The 12,307-nt window shown below is 37.8% G+C and overlaps 3 protein-coding genes across 12 annotated transcripts; 1 reads left to right on the top strand and 2 right to left on the bottom strand.

Annotated features, from left to right (window-relative positions):
* The first annotated feature begins 19 nt into the window (after positions 1–19).
* LOC104819508 (uncharacterized protein At4g08330, chloroplastic-like) lies at positions 20–1,413 on the top strand. The gene is made up of 2 exons (XM_010549614.1): positions 20–202; positions 948–1,413. Exons 1-2 carry the CDS (start codon positions 111–113, stop codon positions 1,312–1,314), a joined length of 459 nt encoding a protein of 152 aa, XP_010547916.1. The 5' UTR covers positions 20–110; the 3' UTR covers positions 1,315–1,413.
* Positions 1,414–1,735: 322 nt separating this feature from the next.
* Positions 1,736–6,736, bottom strand: LOC104819505 (trafficking protein particle complex subunit 2-like). 3 transcript variants are annotated; one of them, XM_010549611.1, is made up of 7 exons: positions 6,647–6,670; positions 3,986–4,048; positions 3,734–3,822; positions 3,218–3,303; positions 3,062–3,123; positions 2,564–2,649; positions 1,736–1,975 (listed from the first exon to the last, which is right to left on the bottom strand). In XM_010549611.1, exons 3-7 carry the CDS (start codon positions 3,812–3,814, stop codon positions 1,883–1,885), a joined length of 408 nt encoding a protein of 135 aa, XP_010547913.1. In that variant the 5' UTR covers positions 3,815–3,822; positions 3,986–4,048; positions 6,647–6,670; the 3' UTR covers positions 1,736–1,882. The 3 variants fall into 3 exon arrangements, with proteins under 3 accessions (XP_010547913.1, XP_010547914.1, XP_010547915.1); XM_010549612.1 differs by lacking the exon at positions 3,986–4,048 and having other exon boundaries at positions 3,734–3,881; positions 6,647–6,736; XM_010549613.1 differs by lacking the exon at positions 3,986–4,048 and having other exon boundaries at positions 6,647–6,729.
* A 16-nt stretch (positions 6,737–6,752) lies between these two features.
* Positions 6,753–10,707, bottom strand: LOC104819504 (S-adenosylmethionine mitochondrial carrier protein). 8 transcript variants are annotated; one of them, XR_772819.2, is made up of 10 exons: positions 10,607–10,701; positions 10,164–10,497; positions 9,430–9,488; positions 8,548–9,183; positions 8,289–8,436; positions 8,033–8,151; positions 7,865–7,943; positions 7,538–7,771; positions 7,019–7,404; positions 6,753–6,840 (listed from the first exon to the last, which is right to left on the bottom strand). XR_772819.2 is itself a non-coding variant. In XM_010549610.2 (8 exons), exons 2-8 carry the CDS (start codon positions 9,444–9,446, stop codon positions 7,075–7,077), a joined length of 1,563 nt encoding a protein of 520 aa, XP_010547912.1. In that variant the 5' UTR covers positions 9,447–9,488; positions 10,164–10,701; the 3' UTR covers positions 6,883–7,074. The 8 variants fall into 8 exon arrangements, 1 of the variants encoding a protein (XP_010547912.1); XR_772823.2 differs by lacking the exons at positions 10,164–10,497; positions 10,607–10,701 and adding exons at positions 9,629–9,763; positions 9,913–10,139; XR_772820.1 differs by lacking the exon at positions 10,164–10,497 and having other exon boundaries at positions 10,607–10,707.
* Between the last annotated feature and the right edge of the window lie 1,600 nt (positions 10,708–12,307).

The following is a 12,307-nucleotide window of genomic DNA, read 5'->3' as shown; positions in this document are numbered from 1 at the left end:
ATAAATTGTTATTATCGTCCCTTCACTTTGTGTCTCTCTTTTCCTTCCTTGCTTCATCGTAAGCTCCTCCTCTCTTCCGTCGTCTTCCTCCCATCGGTCGCAGAAAACAAATGGGAGAGCTGAAGTTATTCGATTTCAATGGTGACGAAGCCGATCTCCGTTCAGACAGGACGACGCCGAAGCACATCGTCGTCACTTACAGGTTCCTCCTTTGTTTTGTTTTTAACACTGTCTGAAATTGCTATGCATTTGGTTTCGATTTGATATTGTGTCTGATCCGATTAATTTTCGGGTCGATTTCCTTTCGTTTCGGTTCGACTTTCGATTTTTTAGAAAACAAAATTTTCCAAAAATTAATCAAAATCTATTTAAACAAACCCAAATTCGAGATTTTATTGGTGGTCTGAGAATGAGAATGTTTGTTTTTGGGCTGGCATAGATTATTCGAACCGACACCATATATCTATATATATATATATGCATTGTATACCAATTTCACATATGGCGTCCATTAACAAATTAATTACAAATGCAAGAAGAGTTCTTAGATAATATATAAAATTATCTATTTTATGGCTCTTTTTATATTATGAATATCTTGCAAATTAGTTTTATCCATAGAAATCCAATATGCATCAATAGTTAAGAGAATTTAACTAACTCACATTTGTTTTTCAGGATGAAATCTAGTGGGAGTATTGGAAATTAAAATTAATATAATATTAATCCAAATTAAATTTGAACCCAAAAATTACAAATCACTTCGAACATCAAGAAAACATTCTTTTAGTTTCTTCATGAATATGATCTTCTTTTTACATATTCGTTGTATGTTTAGTTAATGAAAGTTCCAAAATTTGGGGAAGTAATAATGGATAATGCATTTGAATTCATTTATTATAAGTGTGTTTTGTTTTGTTTGTTCGTTTTCAATGCGATTGTTGCAGCTGCGGCTCCTGCGGATACCAACTGAACTTGAATTCCGACAACCGAAACACTACAATGATCGGTTCCAAGTACGGAAAATGGATGAAGAAAGGCATAATGTCGTTTTGGAGCATAGACGAGACGCGGTTCACTCGCGTCGAAGAGCGAAGATTCTTCAGGCGATACACAAAACTTCTCTGCGGAAAGTGTGAAAACCACATCGGTATTGCTCAAAAGACGACGAAAAATTCGAGGCGGATCCAACTGCGGAAATCTTATACATTCCCGGCGAATGGTATTTTGGAAGGCAATAAAGTTTACGAGATCAAGATTCGAGCTTTGCAGCCTTGTTCTTTCTCACCAGATGATTCCTTGATCTTTCCTTGAAAACTTCATCTTAGCGATGGTGAACATTTCGAATTTGGATTCAGTTATATTCAAACTGAATTATTTCAGTGTTAAAAAAAACTATAATCATTCAGTTTTTATAGTAAATCCAGTTCAATTCAGTTCGTATAGATAAAAAAATACTCAATTTTCAGATAAATTTTCGATTATCTTTGTTCATCTTGATTTGATTTTTTCAATTTTAGAGAATTTATAGCAATTTGGATTTTATATCGGATTTGGATTTGATTCGATCGACTATAGTTATGTGTTGATCAATTCACGCAAGTTTAGTTTTTAGGTTATTAACAAATTCGTCCACTAGTCTTTTGTCTCCGACATTGTTTGTGTTTTGTAGCATCTAAGTGGTTTCAGATTACTCTCCCCAAGTCCCTTTTTCATGTAATCTGCTATATCGAAATGACGAGGTACCGTAACCGATATATCAATCGTGACTCGGAGTAGAAGAAAAACCTCGGATTATCCATCATGCCGAAGCGTAAAAGCTCTCGGAGAAACGCTGCAAAAATGCTGGGCTCGTTTCGAAATTGTGCAAACCCCTTTTTCTCTACAGATACTTTCTTGCGAGTGCACGGACCTTTGTGTCGAAATGCGATGAGACGATACGGGAACCGGGCAAGTACAAAGGATTGAGAAGAATCTGCAATTACCATTCATGAGGGAACAAAAACGGTTATTAATAACCTATAACCACCAGCTGTTTCATGCGAAAATGAACGCGGAAAAAAACCCGGATACATGAACTTCTGTTTCTTCTATTCTACCAATATCGATCGGTTCACTGCAATTGTTACGTATCTATGAGAAAATCCCGACATTCACAACTTCTACGTTCGTGTAATCACGTGTCAAAAATATCAGAACCCATGACCTAAGATAAGAACTATAATAATGCAAAACAGTGTTATAGCAGTGAGATCAGATTGATTGGCGAAAAGTGTTGAACAGTAACAATCCAGACGATGTTCGAGTTAATTTCATATCCATCTACCTGGTTCGCATACGGGTGAAATATAGATACTTTTTTTTGTAACGAATACCGTGAATTTAACAAAGGCGAATCAACATTGGATAGAGTGGAGTATACATCACTCTAAACTAGAACATTGCTGGAAAAGCTATAAGAAAAAACTTCAGCATGACGAACCCGAAGCTTCCATATGATGCGGGCATCATTTGGAACATACCGAATGGACGAAACAGAGAGAGAAGGGAAGAAGAAAGTTACCTTTATATAAAGCTCATGCACCTCCTGGAAGAAACTCTTGATGCCGTCCTCGTTACGTGAATCGTGAAGGAGCATAAATCGTGTATGTGTCGATATGTCAAGGACGAAACACCGTTTAAACTGGAATATTCGATCCAGGCTATGTAAATAGAACCCAAATTAGTGTGGTAGTAAGCAATAGCAAAACAAAACTCAGCATGTATTCTGTTTGATTTATTAGGATAACTTTCAGAAATGCAGCCCATCGAAACAAAATGTTTTCATAATCGCATCAATGACATGCATAATGGCTTTACCGTTATTTCTTTTGTCTTCAGAATGCAACACGGCGATAGAAATATGCGGCAAAATAAATGAGAAGCGAAGAGCAAACATTACTATATCAATGAACCGAAACGAAAAATGTCATTGCTTAACATTGACACTTGAAATGAATCCGAAACATATAAATGCACATCACATGTGTGCCATTTCTATTTCAGTTTGAAAAAAGGATATGGCCAGCAGTAACATACACGGACACTACCAGATCATTAAACCTGTCGACTGACTTCAAGAACCTGAAAAATTAAATTCTTCCGATATATGAGAACGGTAGAAATCCTTGATGACTGGTAATGAGAATCAGATATATCTAAAGGGACTTTTACTGACATGGCACTTGTAGCCCATGCAAGGTCCTGTACGACGTCCAACGCTGCGTGTAATATAAATTGGTGCAACTGAGCAGCATCTTCTCTCTAACACATGGGTAATGGTGTGAGAAATTGATGTACAAATTATTTATCAAACTAAACCAGAGAAACGCAAGAAGACGGCAAACAAACATCATTCAACAATTCAGGCAAACTAAAAATGAATTTGGGCAAGAAAAATCATGGTACTCCTGTTCAAGAATCAAGTTAACCAAGCTAACTAAATTTTAGAGGACCTACATTGGAGTGCTCTGGAAGAACAATATATATACATTGGAAGCTAATGATCTTTGACCATTGCTACCAGTTTCAGCTACTTCAAATTGGAGATGCAAACCATTAACTATGACCAATAAAAAAGGGCAGAATGAAACAAACAGAGACACACTGTGGGGTACAAGAAATAGTACCATTTCCATTATATACAAATATAAGAATCCATAAACAAATAGTAAAAGTCAGGAAAAAAGCTTACTTTAGCAGCAGATCCAACTTCGGCTTCATAGATGGGAATGTCGTTCCTACTCACGATTATAAAGCAGGCAGTGCTCGCCATTTCCTTGCCTTGGAATAAAGTAGATTAGAACTTGTCCCACCAGACAGCACAAATTCAAGAAAGGCAACTGAAATTGAATGTTCTAAAGTCAGGATTTATTTAAAATTCTTTGGCATGGTATCACCCTTGCCCATAATAGAGAAGTTCATATATACAATACTAAGTACTCACATATAGTTTTCTCTCTCTCAGTGCCTCCGAGAGATCCAAATAGCTCTAGATTACTACCCGAACCTAAGACAAAAATGTATCCTATCAACAACCATTCAGAATACCAACAACACTCATAACTCACAGATCAATTCTAACCCAGACATTCTGGTTCCCAAAGTTTCAGCCCCACATTCCATTTAACATCATACAAGACATTCACTAACGTTATAAGGATTGAAGACAACCAGCAAAGTCACAGAATATATTTAGGCATGCTGCAACCAACCTATAACAACCTTAAACATCTACAGACAAGAGCAAAAGCAAGGAAAGAAAAGCAGCCAAAAGAGAAAACAATCACAATAGCAATATTTTTCTGCCGAGAGTGAACAACCAGCAAACAATAATAGCTTCAGCAAAAAGCACAATGTTTCATTGTCCGACCAGAAACAAATACAAATAGGCAATAACATAGTTGAACAAGAACTAGAATCATATCGGCCAATCATTAAAAGGGACTATATCTCGTACCACCGGGCACCACAAAATCAAGAAAGATTATTCCAAATCTGGTATGGTTATTAGGTCAAGACTCAAGATTTATCTAGACTCTATTAACCTGCAATCATTTTTCTTACAAACTAATCTTGGGAGAATGAGAGAAACGAAAGGTTCCAATGTGAAATGAGTAACCACTTTACACACATAAGTGAGTGACCATAAATAGTTTCAAATAAACAATAAGCTTCTTCAGCATATACATTGGTAAATTTCTCCTCCATAATACAAAAATTAACGTAACAAAGCACAGCAAGAGGATCAAGTTCCAGCCAAAAACTGATTTCAGTATCCTCTTCAGTTCCATAGGAAAAATCGTCATCAGGAATTCCAAGCTGAAGGCATTTGTGAGGTCCGTAAGCAAAGCTTGTTCTTGGATGAACAAACAGAGCAGGGCAAATTGAAAATGTCAATAAAATGGCCCTTAATTGCAGAGAGATATTCAACCACACCAGCTTCACAGAACAGAACAAAGGTTCACAGACCAACACAGTAGCAAAAGAAAAGGGTCCAATTCTTTTCACAAGAACATGAGCCAAATTTTAACATGGGAAACATCTTTTCTCACTTAACCAGCTTTAAAAGAGGAAAAAAAATTTCGATCTACAAGCCGAACTATAGATTCATAGCGGTAAATTCACAGCATTTCATCTTTCCTACATTTTTTTTGGGGGGTTATTTGCAGCAAAAAGCTGAAAAAGTAGCCAGCTCTCCTACAAAAGTAGAAAATATGCAAAATGTGTTCATGGGACAGAAATCAAAGCCCAGAAAAATGTGAAGACAAAATTTCAGGGATTACAGAAAAACTTGCAAATTGAGAGAAGAACAAGAGGAAACGGTTGAGAGGCCACCATATCCCGGCGAGGCAAGCGCCGCCGGATCCGGGATGCAACCAACCTATAACAACCTTAAACATCTACAGACAAGAGCAAAAGCAAGGAAAGAAAAGCAGCCAAAAGAGAAAACAATCACAATAGCAATATTTTTCTGCCGAGAGTGAACAACCAGCAAACAATAATAGCTTCAGCAAAAAGCACAATGTTTCATTGTCCGACCAGAAACAAATACAAATAGGCAATAACATAGTTGAACAAGAACTAGAATCATATCGGCCAATCATTAAAAGGGACTATATCTCGTACCACCGGGCACCACAAAATCAAGAAAGATTATTCCAAATCTGGTATGGTTATTAGGTCAAGACTCAAGATTTATCTAGACTCTATTAACCTGCAATCATTTTTCTTACAAACTAATCTTGGGAGAATGAGAGAAACGAAAGGTTCCAATGTGAAATGAGTAACCACTTTACACACATAAGTGAGTGACCATAAATAGTTTCAAATAAACAATAAGCTTCTTCAGCATATACATTGGTAAATTTCTCCTCCATAATACAAAAATTAACGTAACAAAGCACAGCAAGAGGATCAAGTTCCAGCCAAAAACTGATTTCAGTATCCTCTTCAGTTCCATAGGAAAAATCGTCATCAGGAATTCCAAGCTGAAGGCATTTGTGAGGTCCGTAAGCAAAGCTTGTTCTTGGATGAACAAACAGAGCAGGGCAAATTGAAAATGTCAATAAAATGGCCCTTAATTGCAGAGAGATATTCAACCACACCAGCTTCACAGAACAGAACAAAGGTTCACAGACCAACACAGTAGCAAAAGAAAAGGGTCCAATTCTTTTCACAAGAACATGAGCCAAATTTTAACATGGGAAACATCTTTTCTCACTTAACCAGCTTTAAAAGAGGAAAAAAAATTTCGATCTACAAGCCGAACTATAGATTCATAGCGGTAAATTCACAGCATTTCATCTTTCCTACATTTTTTTTGGGGGGTTATTTGCAGCAAAAAGCTGAAAAAGTAGCCAGCTCTCCTACAAAAGTAGAAAATATGCAAAATGTGTTCATGGGACAGAAATCAAAGCCCAGAAAAATGTGAAGACAAAATTTCAGGGATTACAGAAAAACTTGCAAATTGAGAGAAGAACAAGAGGAAACGGTTGAGAGGCCACCATATCCCGGCGAGGCAAGCGCCGCCGGATCCGGGATCCAACTTGGCCGATCAGGCCGCCGCTGAACTACCGCTTAAGAGAGAGAGAAAGAGATCGACTACCTGACGGCGATTTGGAGGCGGATACGGAAGAGACGGAGGCAAAGATGCTGAGAGATGGCGGCGGAGAAGCTGAGTGAGAATGCACTTGACGGTGGGTGGGTTGTTAGGACAAATCTCCGGCGATTCGGACGACGTGGGGATATATAATATATTGTTAGACTGGGAATTTATCCGCATTTGTTAATGGTTTGCTCCTAGGGCAAAGCAGTCAGGTTATCGAGGTTGAGGTACGGAAAAATTATGGTAAAAATTACCCATTTTTTAAAATCATTTATATTTGAATTCAAATCGAATAAATCAGAATTGGAACGAAAATACTAATATTTTTAGAAATTATAAAAATATCTCAATTTATTAAAATTCTAAAATTACCCCGCTGATTGGATTCCGACCTCTTCAAATGCGTAGGAAGGAATCTCGGCCTGGAGTCACTTGGAATCGGCCATTCCGTTCCGATTGTGAGGAATGATCATGGCTTTTCGAAGAAGTTCGTAGCCGGCTAAGTTCAAGGCTCCGAGAGGGGCAGTCCAAAAGAACCTGGGAACAGCTCCTTTGTAGAATGCGAGAGGACCCTCTTGCGTCACAATGGAATATGCAGCCGCCCACATCGATAGTTCTACGCCTTGTGGAGCAGTCATCATTCTCGTCTTGATCACGTCAAAAGGTGTCGTCAGGACGGCCGTGAACCCTCCCGACAAGGCTCCCACCGCTATCGTCTCCCACGGCCCCAGCTCTCTGCCCAGACGTCGCTCCACTACCTTCAACACAACAAACGGAGGCTTGATCGTTTTTGAATGTTTTTTTTTTATCGGTTTTCATTCGGGTCTCATGCAAAATGATTTGATATTACACCCCCGAGGTACAAACGGGGAGTGGAGAAATCGTAATTACCTTCTTTGTCTCGTTGAAAAGTCCCATTCCAGCGACGTAGAATGGGACCTCGCGTAGCAGGGTGACTCCGGTGCCACGGAAAAATCCTCTGAAGCCATCTTGATGCCATGTCACAGTGGCAGCTTCCACTGTATTGTCGAACAGGTTGGCTTGTAATCGTTGTTTCAGCACCTCGCAAGGAATCCGCATCACCGTGCCAAGAAATGTGCCCAAAAAAGACGCAATTGACTGAACCTAAAGAACAAGAATGATAGGATCCAGAGAAAGTATTTACAAAATGGATAATTTGTGAGGAATTGGAGAGCAAATGTAAAGGATAATAATTACTTGGACGTCTGGGAGAGTTGGAGCAATGTGTACTAAGCCTAGTTTACTTGCTTCATAAATACTAGTTCGTAATCCATGGCTGAAACGAAAGTTTCAAACGAGAGATCAGAACATGGTGCTTATAGAATCACCGAATGTGAGAGAGAGATAGCAAAAAAGGAGATGGACCTTGCAAATTGGCCGGCAACAGCGGGAATAGATCCCTTGTACAATCCCCGGGAACCTATCTCTGGAATCCTTGAGAGTGTCTCTAGAAATGACAAGGTTGTCGATGCTTGAACTTGTGTCTTACGATACAGAATAACAGATAGGGTGTTAGAAAAACAGCATAAGCAACACACTTGCTTGCCTTGTAATGATGATGAACATTGTGGGGCATTTTTTCGGGGGAAAAAAAGTGGCAAATGCATGGGAAGAACTTCACCTTGATGGTATCCACTGGATGCATTAAAAAAGCAGAGAAAGCACATGAAATTCCTCCAGCAAGCGCCGATTTGAAAAGATTCCCAGCATCTAACCCTGATTTTGGACTAACCAGAGGAGCGGTGCTTTCAGATTTAAACCGCATACTCCTGCATACACCAGAAAACAGACAAAAACTATCATCTTTGTCGTAATCGGTTGTGTACATAAATAAAGAATTACACTAAAATTTATGATTTCTTTTCAAGAATCACTCTAACCTTGTACCATCCTCGAGCCGACCTGAAGGCAACAAGCTTGTGGAATTCCTCGAACAAACATTATCAACATCTTCACCATCAGATAGAACACCATCATTTTCACCATCACTCTTCTGTGGAGAATAAACATTTGCTCCCACATCATCCTCATTTCCGAAAACAGGACCATCTTTTGCAGCTCCTTTGATCGAAGAAGTTACACGACTTACTCTAGGAGACAAACTTCCGACTCTTGCAAACTTCAAGCTCCCCGACATGCCAGTCAAATCTTCCTTCCAGGTATCCCAACCACAATTAGTGATCTTCATAGCATTGTTTAGAGGTAAACCGCGAGATGGCTCTGCATAATCTTGACCATCGTAGGTACTTTTCTTCGGAAAAGGGTCAAGCTTTTGGAGATTCATGGTCAACTGATTGACAACCAAACATACAAGAGCTTCAACCGATGCATATTTTCCTTTCAGAGTCATGTCACCGTTTTTCGCAGCACTTCCTTTTGCATTCCCAACTTCAATCACCATTCTTAAATTTGACATGTCAGTTGATGAACATAGAAAATCCGGATCTTCGTCATCCCGAACAATCTCAGGCCTCTTCTTCCTGATCTTCTTTGGCCTTGGGAACTCCCATACAATCCTGTGAGCCATCAAAGACAACATAATTCAGGTAGCAAACTACTACACTCTAACTCGGTGCCAACATCTAACGAAGGATTCTAAGGCAAGTGGGAGTGTTGTATTATTAGTTTCTAAAAACCAGCAGAAACATTCTTATTATGAGTGCCAAAAACACAAAATCGTCATAATTGTATCTCGAATGACAATCCAAAAATCATGAAACCTGGGAAACCAATTTGAATAAGGAAACTCATAAAACGAAGACCTTCTCTCTTGTTTCATGATGGAAATCCTTGGCTATTCTCGGTTTTTTCGCAGGAACACCTGGGAGAGAAGATAAAAGGGGTGAATTATCTTAAAACTAGCTCTTCAAGGTCTATAAACGTTGACATCTTCACCAATCATTATAATCAGCAGTATCACAAGTATTTCAAACAAAACGCTAGCAAACATGACGAACATACAACTAGTTCATATGGGTTCTTTTGATTCCCCAAGAATGTTTTTAGCCGAATCCAGATTCCAAGGCATTAGTTGCCTCAGACCTCAGACTGCATACTGAATTACTGATGATCTTGCCACCATGCCCCCTTTCGATACTGAAGCACAAACATAGCAAAGGAGCCAAAGCAAAAAACATGGCATAAAGCTGAAGCCCAAACATGATGCTGAAGCACAAATTACAATATAGTGTGAAGGAACCAATAGTAAAAAAAAAAGCCATGAAGCGCAAAATTCAGTCACATACATAGACGAAATTCAAGGATCGAGCAAGCTTAAGGTCATAAATGCCGTACAATCTTTAGCCTTGGTAATGCTTCCTCCGACCATCAATCAACAATCAACCCAAAGCCATGTGAAATCAGAAATTATCGAACATGAACATAACCATCAAAATAAGGCAAGTGGAGGATCCTCTAACATGCGAGAACTCGTACACTAACTTTAAGAAAAGAATTCTTAGATGGATGAGAAATACAGAAGTATAATTATAGGAACCTAGAACGATCAGATGTATTTATTCATGAAAGCAAGTAGCGGATTCAGCTTCAGGGAAGCTACAAGATCGCAACCGTGCGCGTGCCCAAATTCCTAGCGCCGGTCAACGTCGGTCAACGCCGGAACATTCGAACTTCTCGGGAGTAGGTCTAGACCAACGGGAGTGCTCCAAAACCGGTTTTAGGTTCCCGAATACGAACCAAACGAGGTCAGATTGACCCGAAAATGTATCCGATCTTAACGTTTCCGGTGAGTTTCAAGCGGGATCGGCGGAATTTCCGTTCGCCAGAGTGCGGCTGTGGAATCCTAAGATCGAGAGCAACATGACCCATGTCTCGATTTCGATCCCAAAAAAACAAGCCGACGAATAATCACCATCAACGACGATACGAAGCTGACGTCCATGGAGGGAGAAGAAAGAAGCGACGACGACGAAGGCTTACCATGTGGCAATAGATTTGACCAAATCTCGAGAGGAACACAGCAGAGAGAGTTCGAAAGCGAGAAACGAGTATCTGCTTGGGAGTGTGATGGGAATCTCATGATTTATTCATTCGCATTCCAAAGGAAAATGGGAAATACACATTTTCTTGATTATATTTTGGATTTGGATATTTTGAATTTTAAAAAATTACAATTATTCGATTATTATATTAAATTTGATTTGACTCGATTCAAATATATTTCGTTCGGGTTTGATTCAATTTTGATTTTTATTAGCAAAAATATTCATATTTTATAAAAGTTAATTTGATTTGTATATCAAATTCGGTTCATTTGAAATGTTCATTGACCAAATGACGTTAGCACGTGCATGTCTCGTTTTTATTGAAAGCGAGGACACTTGTTAGTTATTTATTACCTTCTCCAAAAACCAAACTGAAAATATATAAAATAAAAATAAAAAGGAAAAGATGTAAAGCATACAACTTAATCCTTCAAACTAGAGATATCATAAATTTAATTTAATTTATGAAAAATAAGTTCTTTATGTAAATGCCTAAACCGTTAATTTAATCATGTAGTCGTAATCAAATCAATAAATTTCCTTTCAAAATCCAAATTAAAAACTAATCAGATATTAAGAGCATTACAATGTCATTAAATGTATTATTTAGAAGTTACAGTGTTATTAACTACATTTAGTATAAGTTAAGTTAGGATGTCAATTTTGGGCCGAAGTTTGAAGTCCGCTCCAAATCTATTCGAAAAATATCGGATTTCGAAACCTAAAAAAATAGCACTTTTAGATCGGATTCAAATCGATTTTCGGATTACTCCAACAATCCGAATCTTTTTAAAATAAAATAAAATATCAATTTACAAATTGAACGGACAAATCTAGTCACGTCCGAACCTAAAATCTATAGATTGGATTTCGGATTTGATTGTTCAGACCCGAAAAAATCGGGTCGACCTGAACTCAAACCAAAGCCATCGGATTGACTGCGGGTTCGATCCGATTGACACCCTAATTAGGGTCAATAATCGATTTTCTAACATATCATAAAGTTGTTTAATCTCTTTATAGGTCACTAAACTACAGAGTTAATTTAGTTTCTTCAATTTCTATTTGATACTGAAAAAATCGTGTTTGGTTTCAAACCGCGGATAAATTGGTTAACGTTCGGGCCTCACCTCGTGTATATAATGAAATTAAATATATATATATATATATATATATATATATATCCTCCCAAAATTTTAAACTAAATATCTTCGTAATCAGTTTGATAATTTTTTAATTATATTTTCTCTCTCTTCTTCTTATTCTTATTTTACTATTTCCAAATTGTAAAATAAAATGCATTATCTCGTTGGTTTTTAAAAAAGAAATTAGTAATTTTTTTCATCGATTCTAAAATCACATTTGATTACGCCGGCTGTTGATTTCCATCACATGAAATTTCAAACAGATATTTTTTGGAAACTCAAATTCCAACATAAAACTACATGTGATTACGGTTTTCTACCTGCCTTTTTTAATTTATTCTAACTGTTTTTTTAAGGAAAAAAAAGGAAAATGATATTTCCTGCAAGAAAAAAGGCAACAAAAAACAACAGAACGGTGTTCACAAATCTAAGTCCCTTCTATCCGTCGATTGAAATATAATCTAACGGTCAGAAATCAAAAAACGAAATTT

Source organism: Tarenaya hassleriana, unplaced genomic scaffold (genome assembly GCF_000463585.1).
Source record: "Tarenaya hassleriana unplaced genomic scaffold, ASM46358v1 Cleome3, whole genome shotgun sequence".
NCBI classification, from domain to species: Eukaryota; Viridiplantae; Streptophyta; class Magnoliopsida; order Brassicales; family Cleomaceae; genus Tarenaya; species Tarenaya hassleriana.
Note: the sequence above shows the minus strand (reverse complement) of the source record. Positions and strands in the feature narration are given on the sequence as shown.

Coding starts and splice junctions, on each gene's coding strand:
- LOC104819508 (XM_010549614.1), top strand. CDS start 111: ATGGGAGAGCTGAAGTTATTCGATTTCAATGGTGACGAAGCCGATCTC. Junction 203..947: donor CACATCGTCGTCACTTACAG/GTTCCTCCTTTG, acceptor CGATTGTTGCAG/CTGCGGCTCCTGCGGATACC.
- LOC104819505 (XM_010549612.1), bottom strand. CDS start 3,814: ATGGCGAGCACTGCCTGCTTTATAATCGTGAGTAGGAACGACATTCCC. Junction 3,304..3,733: donor AAGTTGGATCTGCTGCTAAA/GTAAGCTTTTTT, acceptor CCCATGTGTTAG/AGAGAAGATGCTGCTCAGTT. Junction 2,650..3,061: donor CGTGTATGTTACTGCTGGCC/ATATCCTTTTTT, acceptor ACATATCGACAC/ATACACGATTTATGCTCCTT.
- LOC104819504 (XM_010549610.2), bottom strand. Junction 8,152..8,288: donor ATCCAGTGGATACCATCAAG/GTGAAGTTCTTC, acceptor CTGTATCGTAAG/ACACAAGTTCAAGCATCGAC. Junction 7,772..7,864: donor CAACTCTCCCAGACGTCCAA/GTAATTATTATC, acceptor CTTGTTCTTTAG/GTTCAGTCAATTGCGTCTTT.